Here is a 26277-nt window from a genome sequence, read left to right as displayed (position 1 = left end):
GATGGCCATGCTTATTGATATAAGTGTCGCAATGACTTTTTCGAGAATCTTGGATCGACCCCTCCACTATACAAGAACAGTTTTAGGCACCAGCGTGAACTATCCACCTCCTTAAAATGATCGTTCACATTTCAAACTAAGCTTAGTTCTCAAGTGAATGGAAAACAAAATCACATTTTGAGTCGCAAAGACCAGATTGCTTTTTTCTGGGGACACGGAAGTCCACGACCTGTATGCAGCCATTATCAGCACGGTTGTTTAGTCCGTTTTCCGTGCTGTGGGAAGTTCTACTCCTATTATCATTGCCACAATGAGTCGGAGGATTGCAACGATGATCAAGCGATGGCCATCAATGCTACCTATATACAATCCACCATCTGTTACCATGAGCAAGTGGTGAGATGTTAATGTGTTATTTATACCTTAAAGAGCAATTTTCGATTGAGTGTTGTAAAACCAACATAACCACGATGGCCAGTCACAAAGAACACAGACAATCAAGCGAACTCATCAAAACTTGAAGCATTCACATGTTTGCTGGTGTGATTTGAGGAAAATTGTATGCGAACTAGTAACGACTGGTTTTGGTATTACCTAGCTGTTAACTTCAGATTAGAAGAGAAAGTGGCACGAGAGTTTTAAATCAATCCCTTAGCGTAGTAAGATATAATGCCTGCCTTTGTGCCAAATGGCTCATCAGGCCGGAGCTTATCCCGGTTTCTGTAGCATTAAGCGGCAAGGAGTATTTCTACTCTCCCCTGGATGGGATCTTAGTCGATTGCAGGGTTACCCACAGCAGCAGTACCCATTTATACACCTGGGTGAAGAGAGGCACCATGAGAGTAAAGTGTTTTGTCTAAGAACACAACGCAGTGCCCCGGCCAGGTCTCAACCCGGTGCACTAACCATTAGGCTGCCGCGCCTCCCATATGCGTAGTAAAGCAAAACCAAAACAAATGCGAATTACTTTCGTCACGCAATTAACATTCGCTCTATATACCCTATATGTTATTTGTTTGCTGATCAAGATCAGGTTTTGCTAAGGAAGCCCAGTGGGTGCCTGTCAGATATAATCAACTAAAGCCGTAGTGTCCCATGTGCAAACATATTGGAAGCTTTTACGAAATAACACAGTAACATTAAATAAAACAATAAAAAATCCATTGGTTCGTCAGCCAAATTATAGAGAGAATAACTCAAATAATTTGAAAGTTGTGTGTTTACAAGTTAGCAGCCAGGTTAAAAACGCAGGTGAATAGATGATTTAAATCCTAATCTTACGGTAGCTAGAAGGTAGGGTTTGCACAGCTCACATAAAAGAATGTAAGCTAAAGTTTTTTTGGAATACACTAACGTAAAAATCTCCTGATTCTTCCTTCATCAGTTAAATGACAGACTGATCACAACGTAGTGTTACGTGTTGTTTAAACTACATACCATTTCTGCTGACAATATTTTGTTTAAAAAATTTTAGGTGGACGAACAAAGCCAAAACTGTGGTGGTTGTAAGTCCAGAAAGTCTGAAGATATCTGTCCCACCTGTAAGCGTTTTACATCGGTTGACAAAAGTCCATTCCACTGTAATAAATGCGGTATCTGCAGGTAAGGTGGTGGTGAAGACATAATGAAAATTAAATCCAGCTCATACGTGGTTTCCGTTCAAAGGATTAATCAACTTAGTCCAAATTTTGAGGAAATTTGGAAGCAAGTAATAAGTTAGTTTCTTTCCAAAATATATGTGCAAATCGACAACGAAACTGAATTTGCAAAAATTTAGGTTTGTCGATTTCATAGAGCTGCTAGGGAAATATCCAACAAAAAAACGCCAACAGGACTAGAACTGCCGTTTCTCGATTCTAGTAGCTACCTCGACTACCTTTGTTTCAACTCGTAGTTGATAATATTTATTGGATTTTGGTCCAAGAAAGATCCACTTCGCTTTACCTAAACTACGCCCTACACCATATATCCTTCACAGTCGTCCTTTTGCCTACCCTAGATTGACTTATTCTGCGCCTTTTGCAGGATCCACAGAGACAGATCGTTTCATTGTGACGTATGTAACGTTTGCCAGGGCAAAGGTCTACAGAGTAAACACAAGTGCAGACCGGACTCTGGACACGACGAATGTTGCATTTGTTTACAGGTTAGATTTTTGCTATTAACGTTTACAATACCGCTTCAGATGGCCATGCTTATTGATATAAGTGTCGCAATGACTTTTTCGAGAATCTTGGATCGACCCCTCCACTATACAAGAACAGTTTTAGGCACCAGCGTGAACTATCCACCTCCTTAAAATGATCGTTCACATTTCAAACTAAGCTTAGTTCTCAAGTGAATGGAAAACAAAATCACATTTTGAGTCGCAAAGACCAGATTGCTTTTTTCTGGGGACACGGAAGTCCACGACCTGTATGCAGCCATTATCAGCACGGTTGTTTAGTCCGTTTTCCGTGCTGTGGGAAGTTCTACTCCTATTATCATTGCCACAATGAGTCGGAGGATTGCAACGATGATCAAGCGATGGCCATCAACGCTACCTATATACAATCCACCATCTGTTACCATGAGCAAGTGGTGAGATGTTAATGTGTTATTTATACCTTAAAGAGCAATTTTCGATTGAGTGTTGTAAAACCAATGTAACCACGATGGCCAGTCACAAAGAACACAGACAATCAAGCGAACTCATCAAAACTTGAAGCATTCACATGTTTGCTGGTGTGATTTGAGGAAAATTGTATGCGAACTAGTAACGACTGGTTTTGGTATTACCTAGCTGTTAACTTCAGATTAGAAGAGAAAGTGGCACGAGAGTTTTAAATCAATCCCTTAGCGTAGTAAGATATAATGCCTGCCTTTGTGCCAAATGGCTCATCAGGCCGGAGCTTATCCCGGTTTCTGTAGCATTAAGCGGCAAGGAGTATTTCTACTCTCCCCTGGATGAGATGTTAGTCCATTGCAGGGTTACCCACAGCAGCAGTACCCATTGATACACCTGGGTGAAGAGAGGCACCATGAGAGTAAAGTGTTTTGTCTAAGAACACAACGCAGTGCCCCGGCCAGGTCTCAACCCGGTGCACTAACCATTAGGCTGCCGCGCCTCCCATATGCGTAGTAAAGCAAAACCAAAACAAATGCGAATTACTTTCGTCACGCAATTAACATTCGCTCTATATACCCTATATGTTATTTGTTTGCTGATCAAGATCAGGTTTTGCTAAGGAAGCCCAGTGGGTGCCTGTCAGATATAATCAACTAAAGCCGTAGTGTCCCATGTGCAAACATATTGGAAGCTTTTACGAAATAACACAGTAACATTAAATAAAACAATAAAAAATCCATTGGTTCGTCAGCCAAATTATAGAGAGAATAACTCAAATAATTTGAAAGTTGTGTGTTTACAAGTTAGCAGCCAGGTTAAAAACGTAGGTGAATAGATGATTTAAATCCTAATCTTACGGTAGCTAGAAGGTAGGGTTTGCACAGCTCACATAAAAGAATGTAGGCTAAAGTTTGGTTGGAATACACTAACGTAAAAATCTCCTGATTCTTCCTTCATCAGTTAAATGACAGACTGATCACAACGTAGTGTTACGTGTTGTTTAAACTACATACCATTTCTGCTGACAATATTTTGTTTAAAAAATTTTAGGTGGACGAACAAAGCCAAAACTGTGGTGGTTGTAAGTCCAGAAAGTCTGGAGATATCTGTCCCACCTGTAAGCGTTTTACATCGGTTGACAAAAGTCCATTCCACTGTAATAAATGCGGTATCTGCAGGTAAGGTGGTGGTGAAGACATAATGAAAATTAAATCCAGCTCATACGTGGTTTCCGTTCAAAGGAGTAATCAACTTAGGCCAAATTTTGAGGAAATTTGGAAGCAAGTAATAAGTTAGTTTCTTTCCAAAATATATGTGCAAATCGACAACGAAACTGAATTTGCAAAAATTTAGGTTTGTCGATTTCATAGAGCTGCTAGGGAAATATCCAACAAAAAAACGCCAACAGGACTAGAACTGCTGTTTCTCGATTCTAGTAGCTACCTCGACTACCTTTGTTTCAACTCGTAGTTGATAATATTTATTGGATTTTGGTCCAATAAAGATCCACTTCGCTTTACCTAAACTACGCCCTACACCATATATCCTTCACAGTCGTCCTTTTGCCTACCCTAGATTGACTTATTCTGCGCCTTTTGCAGGATCCACAGAGACAGATCGTTTCATTGTGACGTATGTAACGTTTGCCAGGGCAAAGGTCTACAGGGTAAACACAAGTGCAGACCGGACTATGGACACGACGAATGTTGCATTTGTTTACAGGTTAGATTTTTGCTATTAACGTTTACAATACCGCTTCAGATGGCCATGCTTATTGATATAAGTGTCGCAATGACTTTTTCGAGAATCTTGGATCGACCCCTCCACTATACAAGAACAGTTTTAGGCACCAGCGTGAACTATCCACCTCCTTAAAATGATCGTTCACATTTCAAACTAAGCTTAGTTCTCAAGTGAATGGAAAACAAAATCACATTTTGAGTCGCAAAGACCAGATTGCTTTTTTTGTGGACACGGAAGTCCACGACCTGTATGCAGCCATTATCAGCACGGGTGTTTAGTCCGTTTTCCGTGCTGTGGGAAGTTCTACTCCTATCATCATTGCCACAATGAGTCGGAGGATTGCAACGATGATCAAGCGATGGCCATCAATGCTACCTATATACAATCCACCATCTGTTACCATGAGCAAGTGGTGAGATGTTAATGTGTTATTTATACCTTAAAGAGCAATTTTCGATTGAGTGTTGTAAAACCAATGTAACCACGATGGCCAGTCACAAAGAACACAGACAATCAAGCGAACTCATCAAAACTTGAAGCATTCACATGTTTGCTGGTGTGATTTGAGGAAAATTGTATGTGAGCTAGTAACGACTGGTTTTGGTATTACCTAGCTGTTAACTTCAGATTAGAAGAGAAAGTGGCACGAGAGTTTTAAATCAATCCCTTAGCGTAGTAAGATATAATGCCTGCCTTCGTGCCAAATGGCTCATCAGGCTGGAGCTTATCCCGGTTTCTGTAGCATTAAGCGGCAAGGAGTATTTCTACTCTCCCCTGCATGAGATGTTAGTCCATTGCAGGGTTACCCACAGCAGCAGTACCCATTTATACACCTGGGTGAAGAGAAGCACCATGAGAGTAAAGTGTTTTGTCTAAGAACACAACGCAGTGCCCCGGCCAGGTCTCAACCCGGTGCACTAACCATTAGGCTGCCGCGCCTCCCATATGCGTAGTAAAGCAAAACCAAAACAAATGCGAATTACTTTCGTCACGCAATTAACATTCGCTCTATATACCCTATATGTTATTTGTTTGCTGATCAAGATCAGGTTTTGCTAAGGAAGCCCAGTGGGTGCCTGTCAGATATAATCAACTAAAGCCGTAGTGTCCCATGTGCAAACATATTGGAAGCTTTTACGAAATAACACAGTAACATTAAATAAAACAAAAAAATTCCATTGGTTCGTCAGCCAAATTATAGAGAGAATAACTCAAATAATTTGAAAGTTGTGTGTTTACAAGTTCACAGCCAGGTTAAAAACGGCGGTGCATAGATGATTTAAATCCTAATCTTACGGTAGCTAGAAGGTGAGGTTTGCAATGAAAGGAAGAAAAGAATGTAAGGTAAAGTTTGGTTGGAATAGGCTAACGTAAAAATCTTCTGATTTCTTCCTTCATCAGTTAAATGACAGACTGATTACAACGTAGTGTTACGCGTTGTTTAAACTACATACTATTTCTCCTGACAATATTTTGTTTAAAAATTTTTAGGTGGACGAACAAAGCCAAAACTGTGGTGGATGTAAGTCCAGAAGGTCTGAATATTTCTGTCCCACCTGTAGGCATTTTACATTGGTTGACAATAATCCATTCCACTGTGATAAATGCGGTATCTGCAGGTAAGTTGGTGAAGACGTGATGAAAATTAAATCCAGCTCAAAAGTGGTTTCCGTTGAAAGGAGTAATCAACTTAGACTTGATTTTGAGGAAATTTGGAGACAAGTAATAAGAACTTTCTTTCCAAAATATGTGTGCAAATCGACAAGGAAACTGAATTTGCAAAAATTTAGGTTTGTCGATTTCATAGAGCTGCTAGGGAAATATCCAACAAAAAAAACGCCAACAGGACTAGAACTGCTGTTTCTCGATTCTAGTAGCTACCTCGATGACCTTTGTCTCAACTCGTTGATAATATTTAATTGGATTTTGGTCCAAGAAAGATCCACTTCGCTTTACCTAAACTACGCCCTACACCATATATCCTTCACAGTCGTCCTTTTGCCTACCCTAGATTGACTTATTCTGCGCCTTTTGCAGGATCCACAGAGACAGATCGTTTCATTGTGACGTATGTAACGTTTGCCAGGGCAAAGGTCTACAGGGTAAACACAAGTGCAGACCGGACTCTGGACACGACGAATGTTGCATTTGTTTACAGGTTAGATTTTTGCTATTAACGTTTACAATACCGCTTCAGATGGCCATGCTTATTGATATAAGTGTCGCAATGCCTTTTTCGAGAATTTTGGATCGACCCCTCCACTATACAAGAACAGTTTTAGGCAACAGCGTGAACTATCCACCTCCTTAAAAGGATCGTTCACATTTCAAACTAAGCTTAGTTCTCAAGTGAATGGTAAACAAAATCACATTACATTTTGAGTCGCAAAGACCAGATTGCTTTTTTCTGTGGACACGGAAAACGACCTGTATGCAGCCATTATCAGCCCGGGTATTTAGTCCGTTTTCCGTGCTGTGGGAAGTTCTACTCCTATCATCATTGCCACAATGAGTCGGAGGATTGCAATGATGATCAAGCGATGGCCATCAATGCTACTTATATACAATCCACCATCTGTTACCATGAGCAAGTGGTGAGATGTTAATGTGGTATTTATACCTTAAAGAGCAATTTTCGATTGATTGTCGTAAAACCAAAACCAACGTAACCACGATGACCAGTCGCAAAGAACACAGACAATCGAGTGAACCCATCAAAACGTAAAGCAAACACGTGTTTGCTGGTGTGATGTGAGAGAATTTGTATGTGAGCGAGTAACGATTGGTTTTGGTTTTACCTAGATGTTTACTTCTGATTAGAAGAGAAAGTGGCACGAGAGTTTTAAACCAGTCACTAAGCATAGTAAGGTAAAGCCCGCTTTCCGCGGGCCAAATGGCTCATCAGGCCGGAACTTATCCCGGTTTCTGTAGCATTAAGTGGCAAAGAGTATTTCTACTCTCCCCTGCATGGGATGTTAGTCAATCACAGGGTTATCCCCAGCAGCAGTACCCATTTATACACCTGGGTGAAGAGAGGCACCATGAGAGTAAAGTGTTTTGTCTAAGAACACAACGCAGTGCCCTGGCCAGGTCTCAACCCGGTGCACTAACCATTAGGCTGCCGCGCCTCCCATATGCGTAGTAAAGCAAAACCAAAACAAATGCGAATTACTTTCGTCACGCAATTAACATTCGCTCTATATACCCTATATGTTATTTGTTTGCTGATCAAGATCAGGTTTTGCTAAGGAAGCCCAGTGGGTGCCTGTCAGATATAATCAACTAAAGCCGTAGTGTCCCATGTGCAAACATATTGGAAGCTTTTACGAAATAACGCAGTAACATTAAATAAAACAATAAAAAATCCATTGGTTCGTCAGCCAAATTATAGAGAGAATAACTCAAATAATTTGAAAGTTGTGTGTTTACAAGTTAACAGCCAGGTGAAAGACGGCGGTGCATAGATGATTTAAATCCTAATCTTACGGTAGCTAGAAGGTGAGGTTTACAATGTAAGGAAGAAAAGAATGTAAGGTAAAGTTTGGTTGGAATAGGCTAACGTAAAAATCTTCTGATTTCTTCCTTCATCAGTTAAATGACAGACTGATCACAACGTAGTGTTACGTGTTGTTTAAACTACATACTATTTCTCCTGACAATATTTTGTTTAAAATTTTTTAGATGGACGAACAAAGCCAAAACTGTGGTGGATGTAAGTCCAGAAGGTCTGAATATTTCTGTCCCACCTGTAGGCATTTTACATCGGTTGACAATAATCCATTCCACTGTGATAAATGCGGTATCTGCAGGTAAGTTGGTGAAGACATAATGAAAATTAAATCCAGGTCAAACGTGGTTTCCGTTGAAAGGAGTAATCAACTTAGACCAAATTTTGAGGAAATTTGGAAACAAGAAATAAGTTACTTTCTTTCCAAAATATGTGTGCAAATCGACAACACAACTGAATTTGCAAAAATTTAGGTTTGTCGATTTTATAGAGCTGCTAGGGAAATATCCAACAAAAAAACGCCAACAGGACTAGAATTGTTGTTTTTTGATTCTAGTAGCTACCTCGATGACCTTTGTTTCAACTCGTAGCTGATAATATTTAATTGGATTTTGCTGCACGTGATTTCTTAAACGCCGGTTTTTATTTCCAGTAGAAAATCGATCTCTCGTTCTAAGCTATGTATTGTCAGGATGTATTGTCCTCTCTTACAATATTAAAGTTTTGCCTGTTGCTATTGAACTGAGCGTTCCGTTTAAATAATTACATTATAATAGACGATGTAAAAAATGCGGGCTCAAAATGAAGAGGAATGTGAACTTGTAGCGATAAGCACTTTATTCGTTTACCTGACTAAGAAAAAAACTTTTCCTCAATGCCGACCACTAATACTGACACTTTTATGCTGTTTATTCTTCGCAGGCCCCATTAGGCAGGATTGAAGTCTGTCAATTGCTAAAAATCAAGTAAATCTAACAGTCAGATAGATAGCTTCTTACTCAGCTAAACCATTGTAGACCAAAATTTGTTTGTTCTCGCTTGCTTGTTCTGGACCTGTTGATTTTAGAGGGCTATAGTTTAGGCCCACGTTTTCTTCTTCATGTTTTGTAAAATAATAACAATTAAAAGAAAAGCGAGGATGAAAGTTTATTTTATTCTTATTATTTTTAATTCGTGCGCTGTTCATTCAGTCCAAAATCTTATAATTATCGTATATGGAAAGTTTTGGTAGTTTTATAAAAATATAGTTTATACAGGAGACGTCTATGCCATAAATTTGGTTTGCCTGCTTCAAGATATTTGTATTAAGATAAAGTGTCTTGTTATAATGATCAGTTACTACTAAATAAGTAGGAAGAGTGAAATTCCGTTTCAATAATGAAATCAAAATTATTGATAGAAAAGTTATTGCACGAGCGCTGTTAATTTACAAATTACCGTATTTTTACTTGTTTTATATATAGCTGAAAGAATTAATTCCATAGCTTTGGAATGTTTGTTTTATAGTCTCTCTAGAGTAGGATGCACTGATTATGTAAAGTAGACTATAAAACATGCACAGTGATGTGTGAAAACGTTATACATTAACACAAAGCGGGAGTGAAATTTCGTTTCGAGAAGAAACAAATTGTACAAACGCTGTTTCTCGATATAATTTCTTGTCTGTGAGTTATGGTGCTTCGAGGTTTTGTTTTTTTCTTCTAGACAAATGGCTTTCCGTTGAAGACAGTTATTTCATAACTTCGGTCAGTCCAGAGTTAATGGTCAGTCTGCTTCACAGTAGAATGTATTAGTACTAGTTCGTATGCAGTAAAAATACCAAGTTGAAACAAAGATAGCTGAGTAACAGGCATACAGGTCGTGCTAACAGTGATGTGCAGCAAGTTAGTAATCTAAAACTGATATGCTTAAGAATTAGGTGACTTGTTTTACAACATTTTTAACAAAAGGCGGGATTGAAATTTCGTTTCAAGAAGGAAAAAAAAACTTTTCAATTTTCAAACTTAAAAGTTTAACGATTCTTTTTTTTTAGTAGTCATAGATATAATAGAATAGCTACATTGTAGAGATTATTATTAAGTAGATGTGGAATCAAAGAAGAGAGAGAAACACAAGGTTGAGACGAATTTATAGTGATCTACATGTAAGTAGTCGCTTGTGATAGCGATAGGGAATGCCAGATAAAGATTTTTGAAATAGCAATAAAAAGCAACTGAGAAACTTGGTAGCATTTTTTAAAATTATATGTTGATTTAATGTACCACGCTATACAAAACACATGTATGTAAATGCTTTTATCAGAATATACGCAATAAAGACATCACGTTTTAGAAGTATTTTCTTTTGTTTTGTTGTGTTTTTATTTTGTTTGGAAAATATGGCAGACGGTATGTTACAGTGTTAGTGAAGTGCATAATTTTATATTTTGCCTCCACTACACAACAAACAAGCACACAGCTATAGGACAAATAAGTTTATTAAGGAGGGCGGCCTGACAAGAACCAACCCAAATCCCATACATTTACCTACACTATTTTACAATGTTTACATACAAGTAGAACACATTCAAAACTCTAGTTACAGGACACATCTATAGTAAAATTTCCTTATCCATATTAAACTTAATAAAATGACTGGCATTACAAATAGTAGCTACGACATCAACTGGACAAGGCGATAGGACGCCAGTTAGGCGAAATTTACAAAGAAAACCCACGCCTTGACCTACATCTTCCAGTAAGCTCTCAGGCTTAGTGCCAGTTAGGCTGCCAGTTAGGCTAGGGAGCAACTTTTAATCACAAGCTAAGAGCCAGTTAGGCTGGAGAACCACAACTCCGATAAGACAGGAATCTAGGATCTGTCACAAATCTCATATGTTTTAACGACGTGGACGAAAACCCACGCCTTGACCTACATTTCCCAGTAAGCTCTCAGGCTTAGTGCCAGTTAGGCTAGGGAGCTACTCTAAAACACAGGCTTAGCTAGTTAGGCCGGAGAACCAAAACTCCGATAAGACAAGAGTCTTGGATGTGTTACAAATCTCATATGTTCTAACGACGTGGACGTACCGTTAAAACATTGAAAATGAAAAACGAATGAAAAAGCCCTAAAGCGTACAGAGCTGAGCAACCGTTTACAAAACGAATACGGTTAGACGGAGGCCAGAAAAACCTGGCACAAAAAACCCCAGTGGGGAAAAAATGCATGCCAGGAAACCTGGGTAGGAACCAAGGCTCAAGCTCCAAGCCAATCCTACGTGGCTTTACAAAATGAAATAAAAATAAACGTAAACTGCAGACCAAGAAAGCAGTTGGCTCTGAGGCCTAGACAGCCACGTGCTATACCCTTCCTATAGTTAATTTAAACTCTTTTGCAGTTAAACGGAACTGAATTATCGAGTAACACTTACATGAAATGATAAGTAAACTATTTACAATTAAAAATCTATCAAGAAAGGACTACGCATAATATTAGTTACGAAATGTAGCGAAATGTTAAAAAAGCTTTCAGTTCTCTTTGTCCTACATGTCCTTTGTCCTATATAGGCGTACGTCATTACCCGTGACCTCACAGCCTGGAGCCCAATTCTAGTTGTATCTCGTGCCGACAAAATAGTTATTTCAGCCTCCTTCGCGAGCTCATTCGTCAGAAATAACATATAGTACCAGTTAATAAACTACAGTAGCTACAAACCAAATTCTCTACAAACAGCTGCAAGGGCTACACAGCGAGTATAAACAAAAGTAGATACGTAACAACTCATAGGTATACTGAAGTAGAATGACATCACACTGTGAATGACTTACGAAAAAATGAATATGAAAGTGCGGAGCTATTTCTCAAGTTTACATAACTGGTAAGTGTACGACCAAACAGTTACTAAACAAGCTTTACATCTCAAACTGCCAGTTAGGCTGGTGAGTCCACAACTTTGGACCAAAATACCCCACATACAAAAGCAACATGCCAAACTTGCAAGGCAAACGAACTGGGGAGTACACTACATTAGACTAAGACCCCCTAAATACAAATAATTGAGCCAGTAAGGAAAATAAAGTGCAAGGGAAACAAGCTTAGTGTTCAACTGCCAGTTAGTCTGAGGGGCCCACTTCTTTGGACCTTAATACCCTAAATACAAACTTGTAGAGCCAGTAAGGCAAATATAGTTGCAAGTTAAACAAACTCTAAAAAGCGTAAACTGCCAGATGGGCTGAGTAATCCACAACTTTGGACCAAAAAGAAGAACCTACTCATACAAAACAAAAAGTACAAAACAATTAGTACCAGGTAGGCTAAAAAACTACAGGATCAATAGACTGATAGCACGGAGGCCAGAAAAAACCTGCCATAAAGAGGCCGGAAATCTGGGTAGGAACCATGGCTCATGTCCAACGATTGGTAGCCTGTCCTACGGAGGCTTATCAAGTAAAATCAAGGCTAGTCAGCAACGAGGCGGAAGAAAATATGAAAAACTAAAAACAAAAAAACAAAAAAATTAACGGAGCACTGAACAGGGTTGGTTCAGAGGCCTAGATGACTATCACGTGTTAAACTCCCTTTATATACCCCTGGCTAACCCCCATAATGCACCGGCCTGGGGCCCAGGTCGCGTTGTATCCCGTGCCGGCAAAATAGTTGTTTCAGCCTTCTTCGCAAGCTCATTCGTCAGAAACATCATATTTTGCCTCCACTACACAACAAACGAGCACACTGCTATAGGACAAATAAGTTTATTTAGGAGGGCGGCCTGACAAGAACCAACCCAAACCACGATAGTTTTCAGACTGTCCACCGGACCGGCCTGGATAGGGCCAATACATCTGCCAGTACGGTCTGCTTTCGCAAGAGGCTGAGCAAAAAACATCCGGGGGAGATAAAAGGAAAAACCAAGAAGAGCAAAACATAGCATAACAAGAACATTGAGAAGCTTGAGAAGCTTAAAATCGGGCGCTTTGCCTTGAAAGGCAGGGTTCAGTACAGCAGAAACCACGAAGCAGTTACTTAAGTAGCACTCAGTCCGACTGTGTTTGTGTAAGTCACAGGGCTTGCATGAGCTGTATTAGTGTACATAATATAATATCTAGAACGTTGTCGAGATTGCATTATTACTTAATGACATGATGGTTTCAATTTATAAATGTATCTCACACAATACAAATAAACGATTGAAGTAGACGACTAGACAATGTAAAGTTTTAAGACTTAGCAAAGTGCAGTGTATTGGTAATACTGTAAGGTGCGGTTTCACCTGAAGGTCGTGTGCTTTTCGGTATTTTCCAGGCATTGCACTTTGATGGGACAGTACTACAACTGTTTACCGGGGAACTACTATTGTCAAGAAAATGATCACAACTTGTTGATGAATGATTGAACATTTGTTTCATACCATTACTGTAATAGCAATTGATGAAGGCTTTTAGTCCTGAACCAAAGTATAAGGACTGGGAAATACTGAAACCCATTATCAGCCACCTTAAACGGAAACATCTTGTTGGTGTTTCAAGGAATCCAAGGAAACTTCACTCATCCCATGTATCTATGTATTGCGGTATTTTGTAATTTTTTGAGTGATTTTTGGGGATGTTTGGCAGGTGATAGTTTTTTTAAAAGAATTAGTAAAATTTAGACAACTAAGAAATATTGAAAATTTAATGTGAATTTAACATTGGAATTTGAAGTTAGAAATTGGCAGACGGACACCAAACAGTCCCGTGACATCCTGGAGTGTTTTTGCATGGGGGTCAACTGTGTGATGATGTTTCCATTTTTTTCTTCAATCCCCACTGATAAAGAACTGTTGTTGGTGTTATGTTGGTGTTATCACATGTCAAGCCTTTAACAAGGTATGAAAGAACACAAGGATTTAAATTATTCTGGTGCTCAATTTTTGCGTAACTAAAATTAATGTTACTCAAATTCCTGATGGATTCTGTCTTAAACTGTTACGAGCTTAGTATTTCCAAATTATTGCATGTCAATGTAAGGCAAGACAAGACATGCCTTGGTTCTTATGTAATTCTCTTAAAAACACATAAGATATTGACTATAATTTTGTCTGTGCTATGGCAATTCACAGTGGGGTGGTCTTGATGTGTCTTTAACTTGTAGACTGGACTGGACTAGTAAAACGCGGACTTGTAAAACGCCTCTAGACACTTCGAATTCCTTGGCCACAATCATCTTACGGCTCTCTTCAATACATAATGTCTCAAAAAAACAGTAACCTCAGAAAGAAGTCAGAAGTAAATAAGGTCGAAAGACCGAATTTGAACATATAACGGCAAATGTTCTAATGTCACGAACGTAGGAGTCGTGTAGGCCCGTCACCTTTATTTACCACATACTGCCCCCAAATTAAAACAGTACCCTCAGAAAGAAGTCAGAAGCAAATAAGGTCGAAAGACCGAACTTAAACATTTAACGGCAAATATTCCAATGTCACGAACGTAGGAGTCGTGTAGGCCCGTCACCTTTATTTACGATTGACTGTTGATTTCTGGACGGGCCCCGTTCTACCTCGTGCGAGCAATACAAACGACTGCACTCAACAGACGTCAAGTAGTGGAAAGAAAGAAACATATGCACACAACTCATAGCATCAATCCCGTTGTTTTAGTAGGGGTTTGCAGAACGAACATGTGCTATACTGCAAAAACATCTCCACGCTAAAACAGACCATAGAGTGCTCAAAAAAGCTAGAAATATGCCGTCGAAGAAACACACAAGAGCTTCAAACACAAATTGTTTCGCTCGCTAAACCGTTTAGTTTCCGTTTAGTGTCCGCGTTCTACAAGTCCGTGCTTAACAAGCCCTCGTTTTACAAGTCCGCATTTTACAAGTCCGCGTTTTACTAGTCCTCGTTTTACAAGTCCGCGTTTTACTAGTCTGCGTTTTACTAGTCCTCCTTTTACAAGTCCGCGTTTTACTAGTCCGCGTTATACTAGTCCGCGTTTTACAAGTCCGCGTTTTACTAGTCCGCGTTTTACTAGTCCAGTCCAGTCCTCGAAATACAGTATGCCAAAACTCCCCGCCCTCTAAAGATAAGTCCTTGACGGTTCTTGTCGTTTTTCGGTGCCTATTCATCTTCGGCATCTTTCTCATCCACCTCTCGTTCTGTCCTGTGTCTGTCATCACACGAAAGAAAAGCTGATTCTCAAAAAATCTGCCACAAAAGGAAATTGACAAAAACAATATGAAAACCATATATCGAAAGTTTCTTATTCTAAAATTTTATCATACGTCTTAATTCAGAGCTACAAAGAAGTTCCTCCTTTTGAGTTATTGATACTGTTCTTACAGTACCTCTTTCCACTAGCGAAATTTTACAAAATTCCTTCGCGGCGAAAAAGTAGCGCGAATCCAGAACAGACTCCAATCGAGAGTGGGTTAATTCTAGATTACTATTAATTAACTATTACAACATTCATTTTTAAAATAGTTTCCCAAGCCGACTAAGCTAACTAAACGTCGAGTGTATCTTTCAGTAAACAAAACATGCCGTTATGACGCCGGAAATCCAGCTCACGCATACTATACCCCGTGACTCACGCAAACCTCCGACTTACGTGCTACTACAGTCATTCCTTTCTAAACATTTCTTTTTGACCACCACCGTACCTTTCTACCCAAAAAACTCATGAAACCGCCCGGTTTTAACCTGTTTTAACCTTTCAAAAATTAGAGCGTTCGAAACTAAATAAGATCCGTAATCACAAACAACATACAGCCGTTTACCAGCACTCTTAAAAACTCCTGAAACCCTTCAAAATCAGGCAAAATAAATCTTTGAAATAACCTTTATCAATGTTTCTTATTTTTTATTCAGTTCTATAAAATGCCTTTCATACACTACTGTCAAACAAAAATTTCAATTTCCTCAAAGTTTCAAGACAAAAGAATAACAAATGTTTCGTGCACAATGTAATTTGATTAAGCCAATATTATCACGTCTAAAAATACTTCAAGCAATTCAGTGAAAACCCGTTTTTTTTCGTATCAACGAAAACCACTTTCGAATAATCAATACATGAAAATAACAATAAGATCAAAAGGAAGAGAGGAACCTTTCTAATAATTTGAAGACTTTCAAAGCCGTGATATTATGCATCCAATCCGCGATAAAATTTAATTACAACAAAATCCAAGTTCTCATTTTGAATTCCATTTTTTTCAGTTGATACCTTTATCCAACTTGTGAAAAATTCCATTCAAGTTCCTATTAATACTGTACATTCCCAATGTTTTGCTCAGGTCTTCAGAAGCGTCTTACTAACCAAATCTAAAATAATTCCAAAACATGCTGTACAAACATTCTACTCTTTGTGACAAACGACTTGACGACCAATTGTTCGAAATGAAAATCGACACAGTTCTTCCTAAATAAAAAAAAAGTTTTACGGCGGAGTCAGGCTCAAAAAATATACCGCAAGATCACACCCCCATTCATAGTCAGAAACCAGCAAGCCATCTAGTTTGCTAAAAAAAACACTGCGTGACATCAATGACGTTACCTTTTTCATTTACAAAAATAACTTTAACTTGTCAAAGTAAGTGCAATTTCACAATGGTGAATAACAGTACAGTATGGGGCCCAGTTCTCGGCCGGGTCCAGTTCTCGGCCACTTTGTGTTAAACGCGTTTTTTCACACTCCAGTTGAATCAAAAAGAAAAGGTATTTCCTTCAAACGATAGACTGATTCATGTGCTTTAAGTATCTTGAGTTTGATCGTTCAATTCGATATAGAAAGCTCACACGTCGAGTTTACGCGGAGGTAGTTGTTTGTTTACGGCTCCAAATTCATGGATGTAGTTAAATTCGTATTTTATCCAAAAGCCCCCACCATACGAGCTAATTTTTGGCATGTGAAACGTAGAATAATTCAGCTTTCTGCTTTAGTTAACTTTTCGTTGAACCGTTGTATTTTTTGGTCTTAATTTACTTCGAAATTTTTTCTTGCGACGTTTGCGTATTTGCCAGTTCTCGGCCACCCTGCTCGCTATCACAGCTTAGCGCTTGGTTTTTAATATAATTTCATCTGCTGCTGCCAGAATGAAAGAAATAAATGTTTTAAAAATAAAGTTCAATCTTATCTCTAGGTTTTGAGCTGACTCTTGTCTTGTCTATTATTTCTACAACACCTAAATATTTCAAGACCTTTTCACTGCAAAATAAACCATCTAAATGCACGGGTCACACAATGCGGTTTTGCCAGAACCTGCACATAGGCAACTAGGCGCGTTAAAATCCTTCTTTTCTAAAGTAAAACAAAGCATCATAAAAATAATTTGGGATCGATATAGTATAAATAGGTTTACAGAGTGATTTTATGACTGTGAAAATTAATTGAGCATTTTTTTACAGATAATTACGCACACGCTTTTTAGTGGCTGAGAACTGGGCCAAGGTGGCCGAGAACTGGGCCCACAAATGGAGCTTTTATTTTTATTATTGCTCGGGCAAATTAATTTTTGACCGGTCGATAGCTTTACACCAAAAAGCTGAATAATGTAGCTAGCTCTGGGAGAAATTTCAAGTTCCTGCGGTTCTTCTGAGGTAAGAAATACAAGTTTACGTCAAAAGTGGCCGAGAACTGGGCCAAGGTGGCCGAGAACTGGGCCCACAAATAGAGCTTTTATTTTTATTATTGCTCGGGCAAATTAATTTTTGACCGGTCGATAGCTTTACACCAAAAAGCTGAATAATGTAGCTAGCTCTGGGAGAAATTTCAAGTTCCTGCGGTTCTTCTGAGGTAAGAAATACAAGTTTACGTCAAAAGTGGCCGAGAACTGGGCCAAGGTGGCCGAGAACTGGGCCCACAAATGGAGCTTTTATTTTTATTATTGCTCGGGCAAATTAATTTTTGACCGGTCGATAGCTTTACACCAAAAAGCTGAATAATGTAGCTAGCTCTGCGAGAAATTTCAAGTTCCTGCGGTTCTTCTGAGGTAAGAAATACAAGTTTACGTCAAAAGTGGCCGAGAACTGGGCCCCATACTGTACTTTGCACCGTAAGCTTTTTTCTCTGTCCTTCCGCCGAAGCAAAAAAACACAACCTGATTACACATTAACCCAAAAGTCGACCAAGTGTGCCTGCAACGATTTCCTGTCAAAACTAAAATGAAAACCATTGCGGTATGCGTCACCCGTAGCGGTTTTGTAGCAACCCCGAGCTATCCCCGTCTTTTTGGCCGCGCCAGGAGACTACGCTCTAGGACGACCAAAGGGTAAACCTTAAATCGGCCACGCCCGATTAAAAAGGACATCTAAAGGTATGTAGAGGAAGACACAATGAAAACAAGAACATTGAGAAGCTTGAGAAGCTTAAAATCGGGCGCTTTGCCTTGAAAGGCAGGGTTCAGTACAGCAGAAACCACGAAGCAGTTACTTAAGTAGCACTCAGTCCGACTGTGTTTGTGTAAGTCACAGGGCTTGCATGAGCTGTATTAGTGTACATAATATAATATCTAGAACGTTGTCGAGATTGCATTATTACTTAATGACATGATGGTTTCAATTTATAAATGTATTTCACACAATACAAATAAACGATTGAAGTAGACGACTAGACAATGTAAAGTTTTAAGACTTAGCAAAGTGCAGTGTATTGGTAATACTGTAAGGTGCGGTTTCACCTGAAGGTCGTGTGCTTTTCGGTATTTTCCAGGCATTGCACTTTGATGGGACAGTACTACAACTGTTTACCGGGGAACTACTATTGTCAAGAAAATGATCACAACTTGTTGATGAATGATTGAACATTTGTTTCATACCATTACTGTAATAGCAATTGATGAAGGCTTTTAGTCCTGAACCAAAGTATAAGGACTGGGAAATACTGAAACCCATTATCAGCCACCTTAAACGGAAACATCTTGTTGGTGTTTCAAGGAATCCAAGGAAACTTCACTCATCCCATGTATCTATGTATTGCGGTATTTTGTAATTTTTTGAGTGATTTTTGGGGATGTTTGGCAGGTGACAGTTTTTTTTTAAAAGAATTAGTAAAATTTAGACAACTAAGAAATATTGAAAATTTAATGTGAATTTAACATTGGAATTTGAAGTTAGAAATTGGCAGACGGACACCAAACAGTCCCGTGACATCCTGGAGTGTTTTTGCATGGGGGTCAACTGTGTGATGATGTTTCCATTTTTTTCTTCAATCCCCACTGATAAAGAACTGTTGTTGGTGTTATGTTGGTGTTATCACATGTCAAGCCTTTAACAAGGTATGAAAGAACACAAGGATTTAAATTATTCTGGTGCTCAATTTTTGCGTAACTAAAATTAATGTTACTCAAATTCCTGATGGATTCTGTCTTAAACTGTTACGAGCTTAGTATTTCCAAATTATTGCATGTCAATGTAAGGCAAGACAAGACATGCCTTGGTTCTTATGTAATTCTCTTAAAAACACATAAGATATTGACTATAATTTTGTCTGTGCTATGGCAATTCACAGTGGGGTGGTCTTGATGTGTCTTTAACTTGTAGACTGGACTAGACTAGTAAAACGCGGACTAGTAAAACGCGGACTTGTAAAACGCCTCTAGACACTTCGAATTCCTTGGCCACAATCATCTTACGGCTCTCTTCAATACATAATGTCTCAAAAAAACAGTAACCTCAGAAAGAAGTCAGAAGCAAATAAGGTCGAAAGACCTAATTTGAAAATATAACGGCAAATGTTCTAATGTCACGAACGTAGGAGTCGTGTAGGCCCGTCACCTTTATTTACCACATACTGCCCCCAAATTAAAACAGTACCCTCAGAAAGAAGTCAGAAGCAAATAAGGTCGAAAGACCGAATTTAAACATTTAACGGCAAATATTCTAATGTCACGAACGTAGGAGTCGTGTAGGCCCGTCACCTTTATTTACGATTGACTGTTGATTTCTGGACGGGCCCCGTTCTACCTCGTGCGAGCAATACAAACGACTGCACTCAACAGACGTCAAGTAGTGGAAAGAAAGAAATATATGCACACAACTCATAGCATCAATCCCGTTGTTTTAGTAGGGGTTTGCAGAACGAACATGTGCTATACTGCAAAAACATCTCCACGCTAAAACAGACCATGGAGTGCTCAAAAAAGCTAGAAATATGCCGTCGAAGAAACACACAAGAGCTTCAAACACAAATTGTTTCGCTCGCTAAACCGTTTAGTTTTATCCGATTTACAAGCGCTTGTTTTACAAGTCCGCGTTCTACAAGTCCGTGCTTAACAAGCCCTCGTTTTACAAGTCCGCGTTTTACAAGTCCGCGTTTTACTAGTCCTCGTTTTACAAGTCCGCGTTTTACTAGTCCGCGTTTTACTAGTCCGCCTTTTACAAGTCCGCGTTTTACCTGAGTCCGCGTTTTACTAGTCCGCGTTTTACAAGTCCTCGTTTTACTAGTCCCCGTTATACTAGTCCGCGTTTTACAAGTCCGCGTTTTACTAGTCCGCGTTTTACTAGTCCAGTCCAGTCCTCGAAATACAGTATGCCAAAACTCCCCGCCCTCTAAAGATACGTCCTTGACGGTTCTTGTCGTTTTTCGGTGCCTATTCATCTTCGGCATCTTTCTCATCCACCTCTCGTTCTGTCCTGTGTCTGTCATCACACGAAAGAAAAGCTGATTCTCAAAAAATCTGCCACAAAAGGAAATTGACAAAAACAATATGAAAACCATATATCGAAAGTTTCTTATTCTAAAATTTTATCATACGTCTTAATTCAGAGCTACAAAGAAGTTCCTCCTTTTGAGTTATTGATACTGTTCTTACAGTACCACTTTCCACTAGCGAAATTTTACAAAATTCCTTCCGGCGAAAAGGTAGCGCGAATCCAGAACAGACTCCAATCGAGAGTGGGTTAATTCTAGATTACTATTAATTAACTATTACAACATTCATTTTTAAAATAGTTTCCCAAGCCGACTAAGCTAACTAAACGTCGAGTGTATATTTCAGTAAACAAAACATGCCGTTATGACGCCGGAAATCCAGCTCACGCATACTATACCCCATGACTCACGCAAACCTCCGACTTACGTGCTACTACAGTCATTCCTTTCTAAACATTTTTTTTTTTGACCACCACCGTACCTTTCTACCCAAAAAACTCATGAAACCGCCCGGTTTTAACCTGTTTTAACCTTTCAAAAATTAGAGCGTTCGAAACTAAATAAGATCCGTAATCACAAACAACATACAGCCGTTTACCAGCACTCTTTAAAACTCCTGAAACCCTTCAAAATCAGGCAAAATAAATCTTTGAAATAACCTTTATCAATGTTTCTTATTTTTTATTCAGTTCTATAAAATGCCTTTCATACACTACTGTCAAACAAAAATTTCAATTTCCTCAAAGTTTCAAGACAAAAGAATAACAAATATTTCGTGCACAATGTAATTTGATTAAGCCAATATTATCACGTCTAAAAATACTTCAAGCAATTCAGTGAAAACCCGTTTTTGTTTTCGTATCAACGAAAACCACTTTCGAATAATCAATACATGAAAATAACAATAAGATCAAAAGGAAGAAAGGAACCTTTCTAATTATTTGAAGACTTTCAAAGCCGTGATATTATGCATCCAATCCGCGATAAAATTTAATTACAACAAAATCCAAGTTCTCATTTTGAATTCCATTTTTTTCAGTTGATACCTTTATCCACTTACTTACTTATGGCCATAAGCCCTAAGTGGGCAAAGGGCCGGACCTTTATCCAACTTGTGAAAAATTCCATTCAAGTTCCTATTAATACTGTACATTCCCAATGTTTTGCTCAGGTCTTCAGAAGCGTCTTACTAACCAAATCTAAAATAATTCCAAAACATGCTGTACAAACATTCTACTCTTTGTGACAAACGACTTGACGACCAATTGTTCAGAAATGAAAATCGACACAGTTCTTGCTAAATAAAAAAAAGTTTTACGGCGGAGTCAGGCTCAAAAAATATACCGCAAGATCACACCCCCATTCATAGTCAGAAACCAGCAAACCATCTAGTTTGCTAAAAAAAAACACTGCGTGACATCAATGACGTTACCTTTTTCATTTACAAAAATAACTTTAACTTGTCAAAGTAAGTGCAATTTCACAATGGTGAATATCAGTACAGTATGGGGCCCAGTTCTCGGCCACTTTGTGTTTAACGCGTTTTTTCACACTCCAGTTGAATCAAAAGAAAAAGGTATTTCCTTCAAACGATAGACTGATTCATGTGCTTTAAGTATCTTGAGTTTGATCGTTCAATTCGATATAGAAAGCTCACACGTCGAGTTTACGCGGAGGTAGGTGAATTTGCATTCCCGAAAAAGTTGTTTGTTTACGGCTCCAAATTCATGGATGTAGTTAAATTCGTATTTTATCCAAAAGCTCCCCACCATACGAGCTAATTTTTGGCATGTGAAACGTAGAATAATTCAGCTTTCTGCTTTAGTTAACTTTTCGTTGAACCGTTGTATTTTTTGGTCTTAATTTACTTCGAAATTTTTTCTTGCGACGTTTGCGTATTTGCCAGTTCTCGGCCACCCTGCTCGCTATCACAGCTTAGCGCTTGGTTTTTAATATAATTTCATCTGCTGCTGCCAGAATGAAAGAAATAAATGTTTTAAAAATAAAGTTCAATCTTATCTCTAAGTTTTGAGCTGACTCTTGTCTTGTCTATTATTTCTACAACACCTAAATCTTTCAAGACCTTTTCACTGCAAAATAAACCATCTTAATGCATGGGTCACACAATGCGGTTTTGCCAGAACCTGCACATAGGCAACTAGGCGCGTTAAAATCCTTCTTTTCTAAAGTAAAACAAAGCATCATAAAAATAATTTGGGATCGATAGAGTATAAATAGGTTTACAGAGTGATTTTATGACTGTAAAAATTAATTGAGCATTTGTTTACAGATAATTACGCACAAGCTTTTTAGTGGCCGAGAACTGGGCCAAGGTGGCCGAGAACTGGGCCCACAAATGGAGCTTTTATTTTTATTATTGCTCGGGCAAATTAATTTTTGACCGGTCGATAGCTTTACACCAAAAAGCTGAATAATGTAGCTAGCTCTGGGAGAAATTTCAAGTTCCTGCGGTTCTTCTGAGGTAAGAAATACAAGTTTACGTCAAAAGTGGCCGAGAACTGGGCCCCATACTGTACTTTGCACCGTAAGCTTTTTTTCTCTGTCCTTCCGCCGAAGCAAAAAAACACAACCTGATTACACATTAACCCAAAAGTCGACCAACTGTGCCTGCAACGATTTCCTGTCAAAACTAAAATGAAAACCATTGCGGTATGCGTCACCCGTAGCGGTTTTGTAGCAACCTCAAGCTATCCCCGTCTTTTTGGCCGCGCCAGGAGACTACGCTCTAGGACGACCAAAGGGTAAACTATAAATCGGCCACGCCCGATTAATGAGTCTTGATTCGCGATAAAAGTAAAAGCGAACTTCACACAAAGGGCTAACCTATATATGGCGAATATTAGGCAACCATGGCGTAAAATAACAATAACAAGAAAGGCAACAATAAATGCAAAACCCCAAGGAAATAATAAAATCCAATAAAAGGCAAGGGATCGACCTTCCTACTGCCGTCACGGTAAAGAAAAAAGGAAGGCACTGCAACATTCTGGTAGTAGGAAAACCAGATGACCTAAGAACTAACAAGCTATCAATGAAAGGCTTCTGAGGCGAGGCACACAGCCTAAACTACCCTCCAAGTGGAACTTACTGCACTCTAGACTAAGCCACCCAAAACACTACCCATAAAGGGAGAGGACATTGTATCTCCGAAAGTCTTAACAGAAATGGCATCCTGAAGGGTAGCGAAACCAGGAATGATATTCCCAAGAAACAGCAATGTAAATCACCAAGAAAATAAAGCTTGTAACTACGTAGGTCTGTGCAGGCTCCCACTGAAACTTGTCTAGGTAAGGAACAAAGCCAGACTTCAAAAAGCCAGAGTGCACAAATAAACTGTTAATTTCGGCGGAAAGATGGTCAGCTTCCCCACTTAACCAATTATCGAGGGAAATAGCTATAGGGAAGCCCGTACCTTCTACAGGACCTAAGAATAGGTAAAACACTATAATTAAATAAACATGAAAGGGGGCTGAAGACCGTCCAAATGGAAGGACGCAAAAAAGAAAGTCTGAAAAAACCATATCCAAAAAGCTAGGCGGACGAAAGAAAATTGCGATGCGCGGGAAAAAAAAATATCGATGAGACAATATCCTGATTACAAACCAAATAAGAATAAATGGAAACCTTTGTTAAAGATCTGAACGACGACGTTCAAGTCGTCACATCAAGTTACAAAAAAGAGAGAAATCACGTGCCTAAGATCCAAAATAAACCTTTGTAGCCGGAGCTACGCGTGAATGTAGATGCAACATAACACATTGTTTCCTCTGTGTTAGTGAATAATTAGCATATTGCACATGTAAGAAAATTATTATGCGAGTAACGACTCGACAAATCTGTCGAGCGGAATATAAGTTCATAATTTAAGCTTTACAGCTGATAATATCATGCACGCAAAAAATCTCTACAGTAAGGATTGCATGGAGGAGTTCGTTAACAGCTTTGCAACAAAGCACCGAAGCATTGTTAGCCTTGCCAGAAGGCGTTGAAGTTCGAAGAAGACTGAGACTCTTGTAACCTTGACTGGTGACATTAAAAATGAATTGTAAAGATTCTCAAGAACGCCAGAAATCAATCCACAATTATATAAAAGCCCTCTTCGCACGGTAGGCTAGAGGAAGAATCGGAAACACAATGTGAATAATAGAGCGTATAAGAAACATTCAAGCAAAACAATTTCAAAGCAAAACGATGAAAAGCAAAATTCAAATTTCTGTCATCAACTATTGCTTCGATATTAAAATCGAAATTGACTACACCTGGTTTGTCCTTCTCTTAGGAGCTAGCGAAGGCAGACGGTTTGGTCATCGTTGAACAGGTAGCACGCTAATGCCCAGGCTTCTTAGAGTATTTCTTTTCGTCCAGATCGGCTTCAGATTGACGAGCTGAGACTTTTGGGCGGCAGACTTGGCGCCGACGATTAGTTCCGCTAGTTTTAGATTGAGCTTGAACTGGACTTCACAAGCTTTACGATTGAACTTGAGTGGCTCACTGAATTAAAGCTTCTTTAACTCCTCCATTTGTATATCCGCGGCTTCCTCGTGGCCAGGTTAATTTAGCCAACGCTATCCTGCAGGAGATGCTTGGAAAGAATTTATCAACTGCGGGTTGTTGGCGCTGATAAGAGCCGAAACTTCGTCGTAGGCAATAGACATAGCGAACACAACGACACAAGCGAGAGAAAACCGAGTGAACAAAATTAACGGAGCACTGAACAGGGTTGGTTCAGAGACCTAGATGACTATCACGTGTAAAACTCCCTTTATATACCCCTGGCTAACCCCCATAATGCACCGGCCTGGGGCCCAGGCCGCATTGTATCCCGTGCCGGCAAAATAGTTGTTTCAGCTTTCTTCGCAAGCTCATTCGTCAGAAGCATCATTTTCTGTAAATGTTTTGCTTTCGAAAGAGCACCGCGCCGTCTTCTTTGGTTAAAACGGAGAACTTCATACAGTGATAAATCAGTTTTGATAGAAAAAATAATGCAAGATAGTATTAAAGGGACCGTGTCACGGATTTTAGCCAAACTTAGGTATAGGAAATGACCAACAAATTCGTTTAAATATATAAAATGACCTCTTGAAACAGTGAAAGAACATTTAAATAACACACTAAATGCAAAAGAATGTACGGATGGCCAAAAGTGTCAGAGATTGATACGGATTGCGATATGGGTTTTGAAATATAGTCCGGCGGAAAAATTTTCAAAGTTAGGGCCTGATTATATGAGCCGGGCTGGCCCGGTTAGCCGGGCTGGCTTGGTTTGCCGAGATGACTTTCAGCCCGGTATTACATGAGCCCGGTTAGCCGGGCTGGCCTGGTTTGCCGAGATGACTTTCAGCCCGGTTTTAGCATGAATGATCAGAGCACGAATGATCTTGATCACCTTTTTCCGGCAATTTGGTGGTTAATTTTTTGCACTTATGCAGCTGGATGGGTTACGTTACCGCTACATCCTATTTAGAAGGAGTAGCAGTGATTTTTTTCGTCGGATATTGTGCTCGGAAGAGAAATTTAATACAGTTTTAATGCTGGCCCGCTTAGCCGGGCTGGCCCGGTGAACGCGATTACATGGAAAATTTCCAGCCCGGCTAGCCGAGATCCGGGCATCGCGATACCGAGATCTCGGCTAACCGGGCTGGCCCGGTTGTCATGTAATCGCGAAGTTGATTTTTGTTGCGTTTAACAGACGTGCCGAGATCTCGGCAAACCGAGCCAGCCCGGCTCATGTAATCAGGCCCTTAATCTTGTCTGCTGGTAACTTTAAATAATAGCGCACGGGAGACACATTT

The 26277-nt window shown here is 39.3% G+C and overlaps 1 protein-coding gene across 2 annotated transcripts in view; it reads left to right on the top strand.

The window, feature by feature from the left end:
• LOC144652472 (uncharacterized) overlaps positions 1-10189 on the top strand; it is a 42888-nt gene extending 32699 nt beyond the window's left edge. For both annotated transcript variants that reach the window (XM_078512477.1, XM_078512478.1), the window contains 8 exons: positions 1475-1602; positions 2026-2146; positions 3659-3786; positions 4210-4330; positions 5843-5970; positions 6389-6509; positions 8033-8160; positions 8781-10189. In XM_078512477.1, coding sequence (XP_078368603.1) covers positions 1475-1602; positions 2026-2146; positions 3659-3786; positions 4210-4330; positions 5843-5970; positions 6389-6509; positions 8033-8160; positions 8781-8790 — 885 coding nt within the window. In that variant the 3' untranslated portion in view covers positions 8791-10189. The remainder of the gene's footprint in view (positions 1-1474; positions 1603-2025; positions 2147-3658; positions 3787-4209; positions 4331-5842; positions 5971-6388; positions 6510-8032; positions 8161-8780) is intronic.
• The last annotated feature ends 16088 nt before the right edge of the window (positions 10190-26277 follow it).

The sequence above is a fragment of the Oculina patagonica genome, chromosome 4 (assembly GCF_052425735.1).
Source record: "Oculina patagonica isolate OP01 chromosome 4, crgOcupat, whole genome shotgun sequence".
NCBI lineage: Eukaryota > Metazoa > Cnidaria > Anthozoa > Scleractinia > Oculinidae > Oculina > Oculina patagonica.
This window is presented reverse-complemented; position numbering and strand designations above follow the sequence as displayed.